The 23,027-nt window shown below is 42.6% G+C and overlaps 1 protein-coding gene across 2 annotated transcripts in view; it reads left to right on the forward strand.

The window, feature by feature from the left end:
• Nucleotides 1–23,027, forward strand: part of cluap1 (clusterin associated protein 1) — a 55,048-nt gene continuing 32,021 nt past the window's right edge. Inside the window, exons 1-5 of one of the 2 annotated variants that reach the window (XM_073060028.1) lie at nt 1–184; nt 3,424–3,535; nt 14,140–14,224; nt 14,337–14,516; nt 16,864–16,959. In XM_073060028.1, coding sequence (XP_072916129.1) covers nt 163–184; nt 3,424–3,535; nt 14,140–14,224; nt 14,337–14,516; nt 16,864–16,959 — 495 coding nt within the window. In that variant the 5' untranslated portion in view covers nt 1–162. The remainder of the gene's footprint in view (nt 185–3,423; nt 3,536–14,139; nt 14,225–14,336; nt 14,517–16,863; nt 16,960–23,027) is intronic. The other variant, XM_073060027.1, reaches the window with a different exon arrangement.

A 23,027-nucleotide genomic window follows, 5' to 3' on the forward strand; every position in this document is an offset into this window, starting at 1 on the left:
ACGGAGGAAGTACACACCCCTCCCGATCACTATGGAAACCAGGCCTAGGCTCCCGATGCGAAGCCGCTGGCAACTTGTTTAGAGCGAACTGGAGCTCCGGACCCGGGATCTGACGGTCATCGCGTGGGGCGAGGGGTTTGACCGATCCCGGCGGCCGTCGTCATGTCGTTTCGAGACCTCAGAAGTAAGAGATCGGGAGAGGCTACAGGCTTGCCCAGCCGCGGACTCTGAATTACGTCGGGGACTGGGGCCTGCGTTTACTCTATCTGGAGATACCGTCACTCGGGTCAGGCATCACCCGTGGCGAGAGGCCCGAGGGGGATGGGCTGAGTGTTTTCAGCATCTATTTTACCTTTCCAGCACCTGCACGCTTTTTAATATTTGATTCTTATTTCCCGTAAGAAACCAGCTTGGTTTAAGTTGTGAGGAGGGTGGGCAGGGGTAAAGGGCTACTTCAAGTGGCCTGATGACCAGGGTTGCCTGGAGGTTAAACTGCAGACGAATTCATCCGCATTCCTGAGAGGCTCGGGAGTGAGAACAATAGATTGTGAATTATAAAATACAGATCCCTCAGTGCGCCCGGGTTCACCAGCAGAGCTGGCAGTTTGGAGGAAGTAGGGAGGCTCTACAGAAAGGCGGGGGGAATAGGCGAGAAGTGGCAGATGTCGGGAAGTGTATGGCCATGCACTTTGGTAGAAGGAATAAAAGCATAGACTATTTTCTAAATGAGGAGAAAATTCAAAAATCGGATGTGCGAAGGGACCTGGGAGACCTCGGGCAGGATTCCCGAAGGTTAATTTGCGGGCTGAGTCTGTGGTAAGAATCTGAAGCGGGTTTAGTAACACCGGCATATATCGTGACATTTGTTAACGGCAGCAGTACAATGCAATCTATGATAAATATATAGGAAAAAATCAATTACTATATATTACTGTGATGGTTAAATTAAATAAGTAGTGCAAAAACAGAAATTAAAAAAATAGGGAGTTAGTGGGTTCAGTGTCCATTTAAACATCGGATGGCAGAAGGGAAGAAGCTGTTCCTGAATCATGTGCCTTCAGGCTTCTGTACTCCTTCCTGACGTAAGGAACGAAAGTACAATGTTAGCATTCTTTTAGAAAGGATTGAAGTAAAAAAGCAAGGCTTTGATGCTGAGGCTTTATAAGGTGTTGGTCAAACTTCACTTGCAGTATTATTCGGGGCCCTTACCTGAGAAAGCATGTGCTGGCACTGGAGAGAGTTCTAGAGGAGTTTCATAAGATTTATCCCAGAAATGAAAGGGTTAACATGTGAGGAGTGTTTGATGTCTCTGGGGCTGTACCTGCTGGAGTTTGGAAGAATGAGGGGGAAGCTCATTGAAACCTATCGAATATTAAAAGGACTAGATAGAGTGGATGTGAAGAGGATGTTTCCTATAGTGGGGGAGTCTAGGACCTGAGGGTGGTTAGTCTCTGGAATTCTTTGTCACAGACGGCTGTGGAGTCCAAGCCATTGCATATATTTATCACAGAGGTTGATTGGTTCTTGTCATAGATTATGAGGGAGAAGGCAGGAGAACAGAGTTGAGAGGAATAATCTGCAGCTATGATGGAATGGTGGAGAAGACTTGATAGATTGAATGCCCTAATTCTGCTCTTATGGACCAATGACTTCTGATGCAGACAGAAAATGCAGTGTTTGATATTCATAGAGGAATTCAAGACAAACAAATTCTTTGGCATAACTCATCCATACCAGCCAGATATGTCCATTTCAGCTGGTCCCATTTGCCCATCTTTGGCTCATTCCTCTAAACCTTTCCTAGCTATTTAACCAAATGTCATTTCACCATTGTAATTGTCCCTGCTTTTAACACTTCCTCTGGTAGCCCATGCACACACCCACCAATGTCGGTGTGGGAAAACTTGCCCCTCTAATCTCCTTTAAATCAATAGTCTCAGAATCCAGCACTTGTGACTGTCTTCCTTATTTATGCTCCTCATAGTTTTCTAAGCCTTGGGCTCATGCTGCATTGAATAGTACAGCACAGTGGCAGGCCATTCAGCCCATCGTGCCTGTGTTAACCACAATGCTGAACTAATTAAGCTAATGATGCCTGAGTAACCAAATGATTTCACATGGTCCATATCCATGTACTTATCTAAGATCCTCAAGCACATCTGTCTGTCTCCAGCACCACTCCTGGCAGCTCATCCCAGGCACCCACCACTGTATATACTCAGAGGGCTCTTTAAACTACTACAAGAGCAATCTAACCCTTCCCTCCCAAACACCCCTCCATTTTTCCTTTTACAAGGAGAGATCGGTCAGACTGGGATAATTTTTCTTGGAGAAAAGTGTGCATTGAAGATGGGGGGATGGTGGGGAACCGAGTTCCTTTGAGTGATTTTGTTTTCACCCACGTCCCAAGGACCTGCAGTTTGTTCCACTTTCAAATGAACTCAAGAAACAGTTGAGGTAGGTGGCCAAATTGGATTGAAATGAAGATTGTTCAGTGTACCACTCAAAAGGCAGTCTTGCATTGGGTCCGAGCTTCCTGTTGGTATATCTTTTACCTGCAGAGAGAGAGAGGACAGACGAACTTTATTGATCCCGAGGGAAATTAGGTTTTGTTACAGTTGCACCAACCAAGATTAGTGTAGAAATATAGCAATATAAAACCATAAATAATTAAATAATAATAAGTAAATTATGCCAAGTGGAAATAAGTCCAGGACCAGCCTATTGGCTCAGGGTGTCTGACACTCCGAGGGAGGAGTTGTAAAGTTTGATGGCCACAGGCAAGAATGACTTCCTATGACGCTCAGTGTTACATCTCGGTGGAATGAGTCTCTGGCTGAATGTACTCCTGTGCCTAACCAGTACATTATGGAGTGGATGGGAGACGTTGTCCAAGATGGCGTGCAACTTGGACAGCATCCTCTTTTCAGATACCACCGTCAGAGAGTCCAGTTCCACCCCCACAACATCACTGGCCTTACGAATGAGTTTGTTGATTCTGTTGGTGTCTGCTACCCTCAGCCTGCTGCCCAGCAAACATGATAGCACTGAGCCAGGTTATTCAATGTGAGAACAAGTTCAGACAGGAATCAATGAGAATCAGAGTCAGGTTTGTTATCACTGACGTATGTTATAAAATCTGTTGTTTTGCAGCAGCAGTACATTGCAGAACATAAATTACACTGAGTTACAATGACAAATATATAAGTAGTTAACAAATTGCGGTAGTGGGGAAGAATCTGTTGCTAAAATGATGAGTGTATGTCTTCAGGCTCTGATACCTCCTCCTTGATAGTTTTGGTGTGTCCTCGCACAAAAGAGCAAACCATACTGTACTGACTACTATGTGGCTTTTTTTCCAAGCTGGGCACTGATCTTCTGTTATGGAAGCACTCGTTATCTGTTATCATTTCTTCCCCTCAGACTTTACTGAAATGATGAGGGCTCTGGGATATACTCGACTCATCTCCATGGAAAACTTCCGCACTCCAAACTTTCCTTTGGTAGCAGAAATTCTCATCTGGCTGGTTAAAAGGTTAGTAATTTCCCAGGTGAGTGGAATTGTAAATCACAATCAAACAGCACTACAGTGTAGAAACAGGCTCATCTAGTTCATGCCAAACTTATTCTGCCTTGTCCCATCAACCTACACCCAGATCATAGCTTTACATACCCCTCCCATTCATGTACCTGTCTAAATTTCTCTTAAATGTTGCAACTGAACCCACATCCACCACTTCCACTGGCAGCTCGTTCCTCACTCTCACCACCCTCTGAGTGAAGAAGCTCCCCCTCAGGTTCCCTTTAACCCTTAACCCATGACCTCTACTTCTAGTCTCACTCAATCTCAGTGGAAAAAATCTGCTTGCATTAACACTATCGATACCTCTCATAATTTTCTATAGCTCTACCACATCTCCTTAGTCTTCTGCACTCCAAGGAATAAAGTCCTAACCTATTCAGCTTTCCCTATAACTCAGGATCTCAAGTCCCAGCAATGTCCTTGTAAATTTCTCTGTACTCTTTCAATCTTATTGCTATCTTTCCTGTAGGTGACCAAGACTGCACACAATATTCCAGATTAAGTTAGGCTGAGTTTTAACAAAAAATCAAAAGAAGCAGGATAGGCCACAGCTCCTCATATTCTGACTATGAGGAAGAGAACGCCAAACATTTATTTTCATTTTTAGAATCTTTTTATTGGTACATAATCTTCTACAGCTATAAAATGATACAAAACTTCAACAAATTAATATGTATACAATTAATAAAGCTGAAGAAAAAAAGCTGATCGTAATATATAAAAATGGAAAAAATAATGTTATATATAAGGAAAAGAAGGAAAAAAAAGAACCCCATCTAACTAAGAAAAAAAAACCCACTGACTACAAGAAAAGGGGAAAAAACCCCATTAAGAATCAACCCCCGGAGCAATATGTGTTACCATCATCTATATATATATATATATAAAGAAAAAGAATCATCAGTCGCCAATTCATATTTATATCAAATAAAATTGGAAGGAAACCATATAAAATAATTCAAATCAAATGATAATATTTGGCAAAAGAGCCTCCTCTTCTCTCAAAATCAAATCGGGGATCAAAAGTTCTACTTCTAATTTTTTCCAAACTGAGACATACATTACTTGAGAAAACCATTCAATTAATGTAGGGGCAGAGGTAACTTTCCATTTTAATAAAATAGCCATTCTTGCCAATAATGTAACAAATGCAACAAAAGAGGGAGGGTGAGCAGCTGGATGTCGTGGTCCATGTAGGGACCAATGACGTGGGTAGGAAGAGTGAGGAGATCCTGAAAGCTGAGTTTAGGGAGCTAGGTGCCAAGATAAAGGACAGGACCGCCAGGATAGCAATCTCAGGATTGCTACCAGTGCCACGTGCAGGTGGGTTTAGAAATAGTAAGATAGTGCAGAACAACACATGGCTGAAGACGTGGTGCAGGAGGGAGGGCTTCAGATTTATAGATAATTGGGCAGTTTTCCAGGGAAGGTGGGACCTGTTCCGGCGGGACAGTTTTCATCTGAACTGGAGGGGGACAAATATTCTTGCAGGTAGGTTTGCTAGAGAGGCTCCAGTGGATTTAAACGAGATATGAGGGGAGAGGGGAACCAGACTGTAGGAACAGATGTATCAAAAATCTACCACTAATATCGGCTATAATATCCTCTTGATTAAAAGGGATATTGGAATCAATAAAAATAGAGACACTTCTAATTTTACTCTGAGAGTTTGCATGAAACTGAGGATCCTTCCAAAATTAAAAAAATTGATTTTTATCACATAACCTGATATGTGTCTCTTGAGCAAAGATTATATCAGGTTGGAATCGGTTAATAATTTTAAATGTTTTCTTACGCTTAATAGGATGATTCCAACCGTGGACATTCCAACTTAAAACATTTAACTGTTTAGATATCATCATAAGACTTTGTATCTAAAAAGAGTAGTTAGACGCATGTCAGGATAAGGTAGTCAAAAATGGAGGAGATGAACGACAATAATAATCATTTGCTTATGCTCCGGGATTCCATAATGGGGATAAAAAAAGGAATAAAAACCCCACCCAAACTATAAGGCCTGGAAATAAGTCGATATCGATCAACGCAAGCCCCAAGAAAAGAATAGAAAGCGAATACAAACTCTGCCTACCTAAATAAAAAAAATGAAAAAATTAATCTCTGTCTCCCTCTACCGAACATAAAACTCATTACAGTCGACATATATCTTAATATAATTAAATTGGAAGGAAAGTGTTTTTTTAAAACAAAATGACCTTCAATTTTGAAAGTAACCTTCATAATATTAGATAAAGGAAGAAAAACATATCCAAAACAATTCTTGAAATATTTGCACAAAAGAAAAACAATCGCCATCTTTAAATTATCCAATCTATTTTTAAAACAGGGGTGTCAAATCATTTTAGGTCACAGGCCGGATTGAGCAAAATGCAGCTTCATGCGGGCCGGATCAGTCGGACGCGTGCGAATGCAGCTTTCGTTGCCTCCGTTTTTTCAGCCTGCTCTCATGTGTCTCAGTCTCTGCTATAACTACAAAGTGTTTCACTTTACAAATTCTGTTTCTTATGAAGAAGACTGCTGAATAAACACTAAAAACCCTGAAAACCTGGTACCTGAATAAACTCAGCATTAGCCATATCATACGCCATAGGCGCTTCGATTACTGGGGCCAGCTTTAATAGTAATTAGATATTATCTCACGGGCCAAAGATAATTCCACCACGGGCCGGATTTGGCCCGCGGGCCTTGAGTTTGACATATATGCTTTAAAATGTAAGGAAATCCAAATAATTACTTAAAAGATCTTTACAAAAGCATACGGAACAAAAAAAAATTAGTTTATTTAAATGCTGCAGAGAAGAAATTCTAGATGGTTCAAAATTATCTACAGTTCTCCCATTATATCTTCTGAGGTTAAAACCATCCAAACCAGTCTTTTTCAGAGATAAAAATACATTTTAAGGTAAAGACTTTCTGTAACCATCAAATCTTCCAATCTTATCACTCTTTACGCCGTGAGACAATCAAACCGTTGTAAATTATTCAAACTTCAGGCTTCAGACTCGTCATCAGATTCGTCAGGTAAAGAGTTAATAAAACACAATGCTTTGGCTGGGTCATCAAAAATACGAGCCCCAGACTTTTTCACAAAAAGCCTTAATTTAGCTGGATATTGGAGCAATGGAAAGAGCTTTTTTTGATATGCTAATTTCATGGCCGATGCAAATCCAGCACGCTTCTTAACAATTTCGCATGGAAAATCTTCAAAAAAGCAATCTCCGAACCTTGAAATTGAAACAACCTTTGTTTTTTCGCAAGCTTAATAATGCAATCTTTGTCTCTGAAACGGAGAAAATGCACAATATGTCTACTTTTACCTTGATCCAAGAGTTTTAAAGCACCGATTCTGTGAGCTATTTCAATATCTGGAGGTTGCGAACAAACCTCCGGAAATAAAGACTGAAACATTTTTGCAAAACAATCCAGTGTGTCGGCTGATTCTGATTTCTCTTTTAATCCAACAATTCAAATATTATTCCGACGTGACCGAGCTTCCAGATTGACGATCCGTTGTTCAGCCTTTTCCAAATGAGAAGAAAGGTCAGCCGCATTTCGACTAACTTCTTTAAGATCAAGGCTCAGAGAGTCAATTTTTCCTTCAAATTTCTCTTTTAGTTGAGTTATTTCAGTGCCGATACTGCTGATTTGAGACTCTAATCTCTTCACCCAGGGGGGTTCCTCTGAGAATTTGTCAGCTTTTTTAGGCTTTCTGTTGCCTGGGTCCGGGTTCCTTTTGGTGCTTCTTAGAGTAGCCATAATTATAACTGTTGCTGTACAGATCCGACTGAGTAAAGTTGAAATTTCAAAGTTTAAGTCAGAAAAGGGAGAGATTAAAGGCGGACAGAAAGAAACTGTGTCTTACATGTCCGTGAGCGGAGGGCAGAGTCGCCAAACATTTATGACTGGTTGGCGAAGAACGTTCTCCTTACCTCAGACCAAAAATACTGAGCCTCATCATGAGATTGAACTCCTGTCCTAAATTCAACAGCCTAAAGGAATCATTTCTTGCCATCTACAATGTTATTTCCTCTGGGACAGTTCATGTCATTAGAAGGCTACCTCTAACCCGTCAACACTTCCATGAGTACAGGCCACACTTCCTACAGGACAACTCCCTCACAACTCAACAACCTGCTCTGAATCTCCTTCAGGTTCACAGTCAACACAGTACTTAACACAACATCTTCCTTACATTTATTAATAATAATAATAATAATAGCTTATTTGTAGAGTGCCTTTCATACAGACAATGTTGTTCAAAGTGCTTTACAATGGGATAAAGTGCAAACATGAAAATAAAAGATGATAAGATGTCAGTTAAAAGCAAGGTTAAATAAATAGGTTTTGAGATGATGTTTAAAAGTATCAACTGAGACTGCATCACTTATAGTTTTAGGTATTGAATTCCACACTTTAGCAGTGTAGCTCAAAAAAGCTGACCTATCAATTCTCTTTTGAAGAAGATTGTTTAAATGTAAGAGACTGGCAGAAGAAGATCTGAGAGCTTGAGCAGAATTATAAAACAAACGATTCTGTGATGTACTCTGGTCCCAGACCATTGAGAAATTTAAAAACAAGTAGGAGAATTTTAAAATCAATTCTAAAAAAAACACAGGAAGCCAGTGCAAAGTAGCTAGTATGAAGTAATTTGCTCCCTCATCCTGGTTTGTACTGTTACGAACCCCGTAACTGGGTTACTCACCAGCAAGGATAGAGACGTCCGTTGAAGTCTGATGATACTATTTTTAACAGTATATATTAGTAAAAATACACAAAAATAATATCAATGCAAATATACAGATAATATACGTCGTCAATACTAAACCTAAAAGTGCGGGTATAACAATAATCAATAAGAAATAAGCTGTATCGTTGTCTAGGGGATAATGTATTGTCCGATTGAAATATACAGTTCACTGCAGTTCCACAAGCTGCCGTCTTTTGGTTGTCGCTGTGTTGCACTTTGTTGGAGAGAGAGAGAGATAATGGGAACATTTACCGCTACGGGTTTGTCCAACCTTCCTTTATGATTTCGATCTGTCAGGTGTCTCGTTGTCGTGGCCATTCAATTGTGACCTCTCCTTTAGCTAAACCGTTTTTCTGTGGTGAGCCCGCCACCCAGGCAAGGGAGGACGCACACGAGCCCCCACCGGCTTTCGCTATAAAACGCTGTCACGGGATCTCTAGCATTTCTCCTGGTGCGTCTAAAGGGGTGTTTCCCCAGACCCCTCTTTTATCCTTACTCACGGGGTCTCAGATGTCAATCAGGTTGGGATGATGCAATCCCTCAACCAGACCACTCTGGTTGTCCCCTGAGGGGTTTCAATGAATAGTACAGTACTCAATACACAATTCCTTCTCCAAGAGACAATGGCCGCTATCAGTGGTTCCGTTCCGCTGATGTCAGGACACATTCCAAACCTTGTGTATTCTGGATGTCTCTCTCTCATTTCCTGGGTCTCAGACCCGAAATAATAGCGATCTTGCGATTCTCAAAAAGGAGGGGGCGACTTTGTACCCTTCGGCCCCTCAGAGTTGCTTCACCTTCGTAACAGTACATAAGCCTTGTACAATCTAGCAAAACTACTCACTTTGTACTCTAACCACCCTACATCCTTGCCAGTGTTCTGTTTGCCAACTTCCAAGGAAGGCAGTAATATTTTTCATATTTAGTTTAGCTCAATCATTAAACTAAATTTTGAAAGTAATTGGTAGACTCAAGGCTATGGGGAGAAGGCAGGAGAGTGCAGTTGAGAGTGTAATGGATCAGTCAAGATGAAATGGCAGAGCAGACTTGATGGGCCAAATTGTTTAATTTTGTTCCTAGGTCTTATTGACTCTTAAGCGCATTGAGTGTATTTAGTTCCTTTTTGTTGGGATTTTTGCTGGTTCATCTTTCTGTATGGGCCATCGGAAATTATCTGGTAAATTATCTTGTTTTGTGGGCCCACCCAACAGCAGCAAGTAAAAGGGTTTGAGTTGCTTTTAGCTGAAAAGTTTTTACTGTTATAGACAATAGACTGTAGGTGCAGGAGTAGGCCATTTGGCCCTTCTAGCCAGCACAGCCATTCACTGTCATCATGGCTGATCGTACACAATCAGTACCCCGTTCCTGCCCTCTCCCCATATCCCTTGACCCCGCTATCTATAAGAGCTCTATCTAACTCTCTCTTGAATTCATCCAGAGACTTGGCCTCCACTGCCTTCTGGGGCAGAGCATTCCACATATCCACCACTCTCTGGGTGAAAAAGTTTTTCCGCACCTCTGTTCTAAATGGCCTACCCCTTATTCTTAAACTGTGGCCTCTAGTTCTGGACTCACCCATCAGCGGGAACATGCTTCCTGCCTCCAGCGTGTCCAATCCCTTAATAATCTTATATGTTTCAATCAGATCCCCTCTCATCCTTCTAAATTCCAGTGTATACAAGCCCAGTCGCTCCAATCTTTCAACATATGACAGTCCCGCCTTTCCGGGAATTAACCTTGTGAACCTACGCTGCACTCCCTCAATAGCAAGAATGTCCTTCCTCAAATTTGGAGACCAAAACTGCACACAATACTCCAGGTGGGGTCTCACCAGGGCCCTATACAGCTGCAGAAGGACCTCTTTACTCCTATACTCAAATCCTCTTGTTATAAAGGCCAACATGCCATTAGCTTTCTTCACTGCCTGCTGTACCTGCATGCTTGCTTTCATTGGCTGATGTACAAGAACACTTAGATCTCGTTGTACTTCCCCTTTTCCTAACTTGACTCCATTGGCGCTGAGTAGGCTACGGTCAATTATGGAAAACTCTGAACATCCTCTACATAGCACCATCCAGAGACAGAGAAGCAGTTTCAGCGACAGGTTACTATCGATGCAATGCTCCTCAGACAGGATGAAGAGGTCAATACTCCCCAATGCCATTAGGCTTTACAATTCAACCGCCAGGACTTAAGAACTTTTTAAAAGCTATTATAAATGCTTTTTGAGATATTGATTTAGATGCATATCATATTGTATGTAATTAGTTTTGCTACAACAAGTGTATGGGACATTGGAAAAAAAGTTGAATTTCCCCATGGGGATGAATAAAGTATCTATCTATCTATCTATCTATCTAGATAGTAATCTGCCTTCCTGTTCCTGCCACCGAAGTGGATAACCTCACATTTATCCACATTAAACTGCATCTGCCATACATTCGCCCACTCACCTAGCCTGTCCAAGTCACCCTGCATTCTCATAACATCCTCCTGAAATTTCACACTGCTACCCAGCTTTGTGTCATCGGCAAATTTGCTAATGTTACTTTTAATCCCTTCATCTAAATCATTAATGTATATTGTAAACAGCTGCGGTCCCAGCACCAAACCTTGCGGTACCCCACTGGTCACAGCCTGCCATTCCGAAAGGGACCCGTTAATCACTACTCTTTGTTTCCTGTCAGCCAGCCAATTTTCAATCCATGTCAGTACTCTGCCCCCAATACCATGTGCCCTAATTTTGCCCACTAATCTCCTATGTGGGACTTTATCAAAAGCTTCCTGGAAGTCCAGGTACACTACATCCACTGGCTCTCCCTTGTCCATTTTCATAGTTACATCCTCAAACAAACGCCAGAAGATTAGTCAAGCATGATTTTCCCTTCATAAATCCATGCTGACTCGGACTGATCCTTCTACTGTTATCCAAATGTGCTGTAATTTCCTCTTTTATAATTGACTCCAGCATCTTTCCCACCACTTAGCCACCCTCCAATCAGCAGGAACTGTTCCTGAATCTATAGAACATTGGAAAGTGAATACCAATGCATCCACGATTTCTAGAGCCACCTCTTTAAGTACCCTGGGATGCAGACCATCAGGTCCCAGGGACTTATCAGCCTTCAGACTCAACAGTCTATCCAACACCGTTTCTTGCCTAATATAAATTTCTTTCAGTTCATCCTTTACCCTAGTTCCTTTGACCACTATTACATCTGGGAGATTGTTTGTGTCTTCCCTGGTGAAAACAGATCCAAAGTACCTGTTCAACTCGTCTGCCATTTCCTTGTTCCCCATAATAAATTCACCCGTTTCTGTCTTCAATGGCCCAATTTTGGTCTTAACTATTATTTTGCTATTCACATACCTAAAGCAGCTTTTACTATCCTCCTTTATATTCTTGGCTAGTTTATCTTCGTACCTCATTTTTTCTTGGCGTATTGCCTTTTTTGTTATCTTCTGTTGCTCTTTAAAAGCTTCCCAGTCCTCCGGTTTCCCGCTCATCTTTGTTATGTTATACTTCTTCTCTTTTATTTTTATACTGCCCTTTTCTTCCCTCGTCAGCCACAGCCGCCCCTTACTCCCCTTAGGATCTTTCTTCCTCTTTGGAATGAACCGATCCTGCACCTTCTGCATTATTCCCAGAAATACCTGCCATTGTTGTTCCACTGTCTTCCCTGCTAGGGTATTGTTCCATTGAACTTTGGCCAGCTCCTCCCTCATAGCTCCATAGTTCCCTTTGTTCAACTGTAATACTGACACATCCGATTTTCCCTTCTCCTTCTCAAATTGTAGGTTAAAACATATCATATTACGGTCACTACCTCCTAATGGTTCCTTTACCTCAAGGTCTCTGATCAAATCCGGTTCATTGCACAACACTAAATCTAGAATTGCCTTCTCCCTGGTAGGCTCCAGTACAAGCTGTTCTAAGAATCCATCTCGGAGGCACTCCACAAACTCCCTTTCTTGGGGTCCAGTACCATTCTGATTCTCCCAGTCTACCTGCATGTTGAAATCCCCCATGACAACTGTATCATTACCTTAGCGACATGCCAATTTTAACTCTTCATTCAACTTACACCCTACATCCAGACTGCTGTTTGGACCCTGTAGATAACTCCCATTAGGGTCTTTCTACCCTTAGAATTTCTCAGTTCTATCCATACTGACTCTACATCCCCTGTTTCTATGTCCCCCCTCGCAAGGGACTGAATTTCATTCCTTACCAACAGAGCCACCCCACCCCCTCTACCAGTCAGTCTGTCCTTTTGATAAGATGTATATCCTTGAATATTAATTTCCCAGGCCCTGTCCGCTTGAAGCCATGCCTCTGCTATTCCCACAACATCGTACTTGCCAATTTCCAACTGAGCCTCAAGCTCATCTACTTTATTCCTTCTACTTAGTGCATTCATATATAATACTTTTAATTCGTTACTCCCCTCTCCTTTCATATCAATTCCTATTTCACTTGGCCATACTGTATGATCTCTTCTTGAGCTTTCTACTCCATTGATTCTGTTGTCCTTTAACTTTTCTTATTTTCACTTTCCCTTTAACTCCATCCTTATATTTCCAGTTCATTCCCTCCCCCCCCCACTACTTAGTTTAAACACATCCATGTTGCAGTGGCAAACCTGTCTGCCAGAATGCTGGTCCCCCGCCTATTAAGGTGCAACCTGTCCCTTTTGTACAATTCATCCCTACCCCAAAACAGATCCCTGTGGTCCAAGAATGTAAATCCTTGCTTCCTGCACCAGTTCCTCAGCCACACATTCAGATCCATTATCTCCCTGTTCCTGCCCTCTCCAGCACGAGGAACTGGAAGCAAACCAGAGATAACCACCCTGGAAGTCCTGCTTTTCAGCCTTCTTCCGAGTTCTCTGAAGTCCTGTTGCAGAATGTCCTTCCTCTTCTTCCCGATGTCATTTGTGCCGACATGCACTACCACTTCCAGCTGTTCACCTTCACCCTTGAGGATTCCCTGCAATTGGTCTGTGATGTCCTGGATCCTAGCACCAGGATTGGTGTTGACTGAGTGAGGTTATTTGGTTTGGTAATTACTAAGGGGTAGCCTAAACACTAAAACCCAATAGAAGATCAGCATCCCAGGAGAGGAGGGTGATTTAAATACTTATTTAGTTATTAAGGTCTTAAGAAAAGGCAGAACAGATAATTCTGAAAACTGCTTTATAGAGGTTTGAGAACACAGAATAGGATTTAGGCAGTTTAAATGGTTCAGTATGGAATAGATGGGCTGAAAAGCCTATTTCTGTAATGTAGTACAGGCCATTTGGCCCACATTGTTATGACAGCCTTTTGACCTATTTTAAGATAAGTTGGAGGCCATGTTGCTTGTTTGAAGAGCTCAGGTTTTGGTGAGTATTTAACGATTGGCTTTATTTGTCACATGTACATCAAAACAGACAGTGAAATGCCTCATTTGCGTCAATGACTGAGGATGTGCTGCGGGGCAGCCCGCAAGTGTCACCATGCTTCCAGTACTAATATAGCATCCCACAACTCACTAACCCTAACCCGTACTGTATGCCTTTTGAATGTGGGAGGAAACCAGAGCACCCAGAGGAAACCCTTGTAGTCATGGGGAGATTGTACAAACTCCTTACAGACAGTGGCAGAATTGAACTCAGGTTACTGGCGCTGTAAAGTGTTACTCTTAATAGCTAAGCTACTGTGCCACTGCTGGACGTCCTGAGTGTCCTGGATGTGGGAGGTTATGGTGGGTTGTAGTTAGTAATTAATGATGTATGGGCTTTGCTACCAGGTATGAACCTCAGACAGATATCCCAACAGATGTGGATACAGAGCAAGATCGGGTTTTCTTCATCAAAGCTGTAGCTCAGTTCATGGTGAGTAAACAGCTCTCAGAGTGAGATTGAAGATATTTGTACTACAGAGCGGTGCAACGCCCTTCCAAAGTGTGAAATGGATCAGCTTGTGCTTGTGTTTACTCCAAAACAGGCTACTAAAGCTCACATTAAACTCAACACGAAGAAACTGTACCAGGCTGATGGTTATGCAGTGAAGGAGCTGTTAAAGGTTACCACCGTTCTCTACAATGCCATGAAAACAAAGCGAATGGACAGAGATGACGACACTGAAGAAGAGAGTTCCAAGTTCAAATTTGATTTGGGGTCAAAGGTGAGCTCTTTCGGCCATGGCTTCTGCCCCCTTTTCCAGACAGACATACCTTACTGATCCTGAGGGAAATTGGGTTTCGTTACAGTTGCACCAACCAAGAATAGTGTAGAAATATAGCAATATAAAACCATAAATAATTAAATAATAATAAGTAAATTATTCCAAGTGGAAATAAGTCCAGGACCAGCCTATTGGCTCAGGGTGTCTGACACTCCGAGGGAGGAGTTGTAAAGTTTAATGGCCACAGGCAGGAATGACTTCCTATGACGCTCAGTGTTGCATCTCGGTGGAATGAGTCTCTGGCTGAATGTACTCCTGTGTCTAACCAGTACATTATGGAGTGGATGGGAGACGTTGTCCAAGATGGCGTGCAACTTGGACAGCATCCTCTTTTCAGACACCACTGTCAGAGAGTCCAGTTCCACCCCCACAACATCACTGGCCTTATGAATGAGTTTGTTGATTCTGTTGGTGTCTGCTACCCTCAGCTTGCTGCTTCAGCACACAACAGCAAACATGATAGCACTGGTCACCACAGCCTCGTAGAACATCCTCAGCATCGTGCGGCAGATGTTAAAGGACCTCAGTCTCCTCAGGAAATAGAGATGGCTCTGACCCTTCTTGTAGACAGCCTCAGTGTTCTTTGACCAGTCCAGTTTATTGTCAATTCGTATCCCCAGGTATTTGTAATCCTCCACCATGTCCACACTGACACCTTGGATGGAAACGGGTCACTGGTACCTTAGCCCTCCTCAGGTCCACCACCAGCTCCTTAGTCTTTTTCACATTAAGCTGCAGATGATTCTGCTCACACCATGTGACAAAGTTTCCCACTGTAGCCCTGTACTCCGCCTCATCTCCCTTGCTGATGCATCCAACTATGGCAGAGTCATCAGAAAACTTCTGAAGTTGGCAAGACTCTGTGCAGTAGTTGAAGTCTGAGGTGTAGATGGTGAAGAGAAAGTTCTGTCATGATAAAGGGTTTCGGCCCAAATCATTAACTGTTTATTCATTTCCATTGATGCTGCCTGGCCTGCTGAGTTCTTCCAGCACCTTCTGTGTGATTTCTAGCATCTTCAGAATCTCTTGTGATTCTCATTTGAGAGCAGTGTAGGTGGAACTTGGTCAGCCATACTTCACTTGCTCTAAATTTACCTAAATCTTTCTGCTGCTGAACCAAACCTTCAGTAAAAGGAACAGAGTCAGATTTATTATCATGGACATATGTGGTAAAATTTGTTGTTTTGTGGTAGCAGTAAAGTGCAATATGAAAAATTATAGTTATAAAATTAAATATTGTGCAAAATGGAATAAGGAGGTAGTGTCTTCGTTTCATGTACCATTCAGAAATCAGATGGCAGAGGGGAAGGTGCTTTTCCTAAAACACTGTGTGTCTTCAGGCTTCTGTACCTTTCTTGTGTAACAAGCTCTTCTTCTGTACCTCCTTCCTTTGTAACAAGAAGATGTTAAAGGAGGGGAAAAGATGAGCTTTATTCGTTATAAGTACATCAAAGTGCTTTGTTTGCATCAAATCAAATCAGTAGGGATTGTGCAGGGCAGCCCATAAGTGTTGCCATAGTTCAGTCTCAACATTGCATACCCACATGGGAGGTCACTTTTCTGAGCACGTACACTCCATCTGCCAGAAAAAGTGGGATCTCCCAATGGCCATCCATTTTAATTCCACTTCCCATTCCAACATGTCAGCCCATGGCCTCCTCTGCTGTTGTGATGAGGCCACACTGAGGTTAGAAGAGCAATACCTTGTAACCTTGTATTCTGTCTGGTTAGCCTCCAACTTGATGGCATGAACATCGCTTTCTTGAACTTCTGGTATTGGTTCCCCACCCCCCGCACCTCTCTTTCACTATTCCCTATTTCCATTTCCCTCTTTTAGCTTATCTCCTTACCTGCCCATCACCTCTCTCTGGTGCTCCTCCCCTTTATTCCATGGCCTTCTGTCCTCTTCCATTAGATTTCCTCTTTTCCAGCCCTGTATCTCTTTCACCAATTAACTTCCCAGCTCTTTACTTCATCCTCCCCCTCCTGGTTTCACCTTTACCTTCCTCCCCTCCCCCCCACCTTCTTACTTTGATGACTCATCTTTTTTCTCCAGTCCTGATGAAAGGTGTCGGCCCAAAATGTCGATGACTCTTTTCTATTGATGCTGCCTGGCCTGCTGAGTTCCTCCAGCATTTTGTATGTGCTGCTGTTCCCCTAGCACTGTGTAAAACACACACACACACATCCCAGTCAGCCCAGATGAGGGATTTATTGCTGATGGCTTTACTGTAATTACATTTTATGAAAGTTGCTTGCTGCATCACAGTCTTCTGACTCATCACAGATCTCAGATCTGAAGGCTGCAAGACAACTTGCCTCCGAAATAACCTCTAAAGGAGCTACGGTCTTTGATTTACTGGGAAAGGAAGTGGAGCTGAGGGTAAGTTTGCAGAATCTTAATTATCAAGTACGAGAGCTGGAGCAAGGTTTGCAATGCTGTCATAATGTGGTGGTGTGGCTGGTTAGGAATATTGCCTTAGCAGGATCAGGTGGATCAAGTTGGTCTGATGGAGGCTTTCCATTCTAAAATATCTGCGGTCCTTTCTTTTCAAAGAACGAGGTTTCCACTCCACCAGTATATTGCTCCATGTTCAAAAAAGCAGGATTTCCCTCTGGCCAGCCATCTTAATTTTTAATTCTAATCCCCATTGCCATTTCAACATGTTGGTCCATTGCCTCCTCTAATACCACAATGAGGCCACTTTGGTCAGAGGAGCAACATCTGAATGGCCTGCAACCTGAGGACATGAACGTTGATTTCTCCTGCTTCCGGTAATTTCTGCCACTCTCCTTCTCTCTTTCCATTCCCAGTTTTGATTCCCTTCTAGCCCCTTCTCTTCTCCTCACCTGCCTGACACTTCCCTTTGATTTCCCTTGTCCTTTCCTTTTTTCCATGGTCCACTGTCGTCTCCTATCAGATTCCTCCTTCAGGCCCTTACCTCTGCCATCGATCACCTCTCCCCCATCCACCCACCTTCCCCCCATCTGGTTTCACTCATCACTTTCCAGCTTGTACTCCTTCCCGTCCCCCACCTTCTTTTTCTGGTTGCGGTACCTTTCCAGGCCTAATAAAGGGTCTCATCACGAGTTTATTGCCCTCAATAAATGCTACCCGACCTGCTAGGTTTCTCCAGCATTTTGTGTGTGTCGCTTTGGATTTCCAGCATCTGTAGAAACTTGTGTTTGTGTAAAAGGATACAGCAGATGTGGCCCGGTTGTGAATACAGGTGGAGAAATGTCAGGTGGAGTTTAATCCAGGCAAGCACGTGGAGTTGAGCTTTGAAAGGTCAAATGTGAAAGGAAAGTGTATGGTAAATGGTAAGACCCGCAAGAGCACTAATGTACAGAGGGATCTTGCGGTACAAGGTAATTTCTCTCTGAAAGTGGCAACAAAGGTAGATAGGGTGATAAAGAAGGCATTTGGCAGGCTTTTCATTGGCTGAGTGTATTAATTAGGAAGTCATATTACAACTGTGTAAAACTTAGGTCTGGCTGTATTTGGGTCCTGCTGTGCAGTCCTCATTGCCCCATTAAAGCAAGCATGTGGGGTTTTGCAGGGGGTGCAGAAATAGCTCACCAGGGTGCTGCTGAAACTGGAGAGTATTAGCTTCAGGGAGAGTTTTGACAAACTGATTTACAGATACATTAGGGATATTAAAGAGGCACATTGTTGATAAAATGATGGAGAACTATGTAGGGGGAAGGATTAGACTGATTTTAAATAGGCTGAAAATGTTGTCACAACATTGTGGGCTGAAGGGCCTGTACTGTGCTGTAGCGCTCGATGCTTAAACTTTGACGAAGCTGAGAATTATAAGAGGCAAAGGGACGGTAAATTTCCTCAGAGCAGAAATTTCAAATATTAGAAAATTTATCTCCTTTAAACATTTTCCCTCTCACCTTAAATCCATGTGGGACAAGTTCTCTTGTATGAAGTGATGGGTGGTGGTGAAAGCAGATATGTGAGCATTGGTTAAAAGGCATTTGGACAGACAGAGAGACAGAATTGAAGGGATGTGGGTTACGTGCAGGCAGATGGGATTAGTTTAATTTGGAATCGTGTTCAGCACAAATCTGATGGGGCAAAGGGCTTGTTCTATTTTCTAATTGTACCATGTAGTTTGGGTGTGGTTCTATGCAAAAATCTGCATTTTTCCATCAAATTCAGTCTGGAGTTTTTCAGGAGCCATGAGAATGCAAGGGAATAGAAGGCACCCACTTGGCCCATCCTGCCTTCCCCCATCATTCAATAGGACTGTGGTGGAACTGCCCCAGGCCTTGTCTCATCTTCCTGCCAGTTCCACACACTTCTCAATTCCTCATCATTCAAATATACATTTATGTTAAATAACTCCTAAGATCTAACCTGCAGAGCACCCTGAGACAGGAATCGCCAGACAGCCACTCACCTCGGAGGTGAATTTTCTACACCTCTCTCTTTTCAATGACTGGTCCCTGGTAACCATGTCTTTGTTTCAAACTCTCACAGTCTGAGCACCTGACCATCTGACAAACCAAATTCAAGATTCTTGATTGTTTTTTTCAATGTAAAGGAAAACAGAATGATTTACTTCAGATCCAATGCAGCATAAAAAAACACAAAAGCTTATATATGTAGACAAATTTGGATCTAAGAATCATAGTCATAGAACACTACAACATAGAAACAGGCCCTTTGACCCACCTAGTCCATGCTGAACTATTAATCTGCCTAGTCCCATTGACATAGCCCTTCACACCCCTCCCATCTGTGTATCTACCCAAACTTCTCTTTAATGTTGTAATCAAACCCACACCCACCACTTCTACTGGCAACTCCTTCAACACTCTCACCACCCTCTGAAGTAGTTCCCCCTCATGTTCCCATATAACAATTACAGCACAGAAACAGGCCATCTTGGCCCTTCGAGTCCGTGCCGAACACTTACTCTCAACTAGTCCCACCGACCTGCACTCAGCCCATAACCCTCCATTCCTTTCCTGTCCATATACCTATCCAATTTTACTTTAACTGACAATATCGAACCTGCCTCTACCACTTCTACTGGAAGCTCGTTCCACACAGCTACCACTCTCTGAGTAAAGAAGTTGCCCCTCGTGTTACCCCTAAACTTTTGCCCCCTAACTCTCAACTCGTGTCCTCTTGTTTGAATCTCCCCTACTCTCGATGGAAAAATCCTATCCACATCAACTCTATCTATCCCCCTCATAATTTTAAATACCTCTATCAAGTCCCCCCTCAACCTTCTATGCTCCAAGGAATAAAGACCTAACTTGTTCAAACTTTCTCTGTAACTTGGGTGCTGAAACCCAGGTAACATTCTAGTAAATCTCCTCTGTACTCTCTCTATTTTGTTGACATCTTTCCTATAATTCGGTGACCAGAACTGTTCGCAATACTCCAAATTTGGCCTCACCAGTGCCTTGTACAATTTTAACATTACATCCCAACTCCTATACTCAATGCTCTGATTTATAAAGGCCAGCATACCAAAAGCTTTCTTCATCACTATCCACATGAGATTCCACCTTCAGGGAACTATGCACCATTATTCCTAGATCACTCTGTTCTACTGCATTCTTCAATGCCCTACCATTTACCATGTATGCCTTATATTTGATCTACCAAAATGTAGCACCTCACACTTATCAGCATTAAACTCCATCTGCCATCATTCAGCCCGCTCTTCTAACTGGCCTAAATCTCTCTGCAAGCTTTGAAAACCTACTTCATTATCCACAACACCACCTATCTTAGTATCATCTACATACTTACTAATCCAATTTACCACCCAATCATCCAGATCATTAATGTATATGACAAACAACATTGGACCCAGTACAGATCCCTGAGGCACACCACTAGTTACCGGCCTCCAACCTGACAAACAGTTATCCACCACTACTGTCTGGCATCTCCCATCCAGCCACTGTTGAATCCATTTTACTACTTCAATATTAATACCTAACGATTGAACCTTCCTAACTAACCTTCCGTGTGGAACCTTGTCAAAGGCCTTACTGAAGTCCATATAGACAGCATCCACTGCTTTACCCCTGTCAACTTTCCTAGTAATCTCTTCAAAAAATTCAATAAGATTTGTCAAACATGACCTTCCACGTACAAATCCATGTTGACTGTTCCTAATCAGACCCTGTCTATCCAGATAATTGCATATACCATCTCTAAGAATACTTTCCATTAATTTACCCACCACTGACGTCAAATTTACAGGCCTATAATTGCTCTTAGAACCCTTTTTAAACAATGGAACAACATGAGCATTACGCCAATCCTCTAGCACCATCCTCATTTCTAATGATATTTGAAATATTTCTGTCAGAGCCCCTGCTATTTCTATACTAACTTCCCTCGAGGTCCTAAGGAATATCCTGCCAGGACCCAGAGATTTATCCACTTCTGTATTCCTGAAAAGCGCCAGTACTTCCTCCTCTTTAATCATCATTGTTTCTATAACTTCCCTACTTGTTTCCCTTACCTTACCCAATTCAATATCCTTCTCCTTAGTGAATACCGAAGAAAAGAAATTGTTCAAAATCTCCCCATCTCTTTTGGCTCCACACATAGCTGTCCACTCTGATTCTCTAAGGAACCATAGAACATTACAGCACAGTACAGGCCCTTCAGCCCTCCATGTTGTGCCGACCCATATAATCCATAAAAAAAAGTACTAAACCCACACTACCCCATAACCCTCCATTTTTCTTTCATCCATGTGCCTGTCCAAGAGGCTCTTAAATACTCCTAATGTTTTAGCTTCCACCACCATCCCTGGCAAGTCATTCCAGGCACTCACAACCCTCTGTGTAAAAAAAAATTTACCCCTGATGTCTCCGCTGAACTTTCCTCCCTTAATTTTGTACATATGTCCTCTTGTGTTTGCTGTTGGTGCCTTGGGAAACAGGTACTGACTATCCACCCTATCCATGCCTCTCATAATCTTGTAGACCTCTATCAAGTCCCTTCTCATTCTTCTACGCTCCAAAGAGAAAAATCCCAGCTCTGCTAACCTTGCTTCATATGACTTGTTCTCCAAACCAGGCAACATCCTGGTAAATCTCCTCTGCACCCTCTCCATTGCTTCCACATCCTTCCTATAATGAGGTGACCAGAATTGAACACAATACTCTAAGTGCGGTCTGACCAGAGATTTGTAGAGTTGCAACATGACCTCTCTACTCTTGAACTCAATCACCCTATTAATGAAGCCTAGCATCCCATAAGCTTTCTTAACTACCCTATCAACCTGTGCAGCGACCTTGAGGGATGTATGGATTTGAACCCCAAGGTCCCTTTGTTCATCCACACTCTTAAGTACTGACCATTAATCCTGTACTCAGTCTTCTGGTTTGTCCTTCCAAAATGCATCACCTCACACTTACCCGGATTGAAATCCATCTGCCATTTTTCTGCCCAACTCTGCAGCCTATCTATATCCTCTTGTAACCTTTGACAACCTGCAGCTCCATCCACATCTCCTCCAATCTTTGTGTCATCTGCAAACTTACTCACCCATCCTTCCACCTCTACATCCAGGTCATTTATAAAAATCACAAAAAGCAGGGGTCCCAGGACAGATCCCTGCAGCACTCCACTAGTCACCAACCTCCAGGCAGAATACTTTCCTTCCACAACTACTCTCTGCTTTCTTCCTTTAAGCCAATTTTTTATCCAAACAGCCAAGGTTCCACTTATCCCATGCCTCATGACTTTCTGGATGAGTCTTTCGTGAGGGACCTTGTTAAATGCTTTGCTAAAGTCCATGTAGACCACATCCACTGCCCTACCCTCATCAATTTCTTTTGTTGCCTCTTCAAAAAACTCAATCAGGCTCGTGAGGCACGATCTTCCCTTCACAAAGCCATGTTGACTATCCGTGAGTAGACTGTATTCTCCAAATGCTCATAGATCCTATCCTTAAGAATCCTTTCCAGTAGTTTGCATACCACTGACATAAGACTTTCCAGTCTATAGTTCCCAGGTTTCTCCCTATTACCTTTTTTAAACAGGGGAACTACATTTGCCATTCACTAGTCCTCCGGCACTTCCCCTGCAGCCAAGGAGGATTCAAAGATAATGGCCAATGCTCCTGCAATCTCTTCTCTCAGTTCCCACCACATCCTGGGGTGTTTCATATCCAGCCCTGGGGATTTATTAATCTTAATGTTTTTAAGAAGATCCAGCACTTCTTCCTTAATCTCCACACTGTCCTGCACACAGGCCCACTCAACTTCGACCTCATCCTGATCAAGATCCTTTTCACTTGTGAATACTGAAGCAAAGTATTCATTTAGGACCTCCCCAGCCTCCTCCGCCTCCAGGCACATGTTGCCCTCTTTATTCTTTAGCGGTCCCACCTTCGTTCTCGTCATCCTCCTATTCTTCACATACGCATAAAACACCTTGCGGTTCTCCTTAATCCTACA

Source organism: Hemitrygon akajei, chromosome 11 (assembly GCF_048418815.1).
Source record: "Hemitrygon akajei chromosome 11, sHemAka1.3, whole genome shotgun sequence".
Taxonomy (NCBI): domain Eukaryota; kingdom Metazoa; phylum Chordata; class Chondrichthyes; order Myliobatiformes; family Dasyatidae; genus Hemitrygon; species Hemitrygon akajei.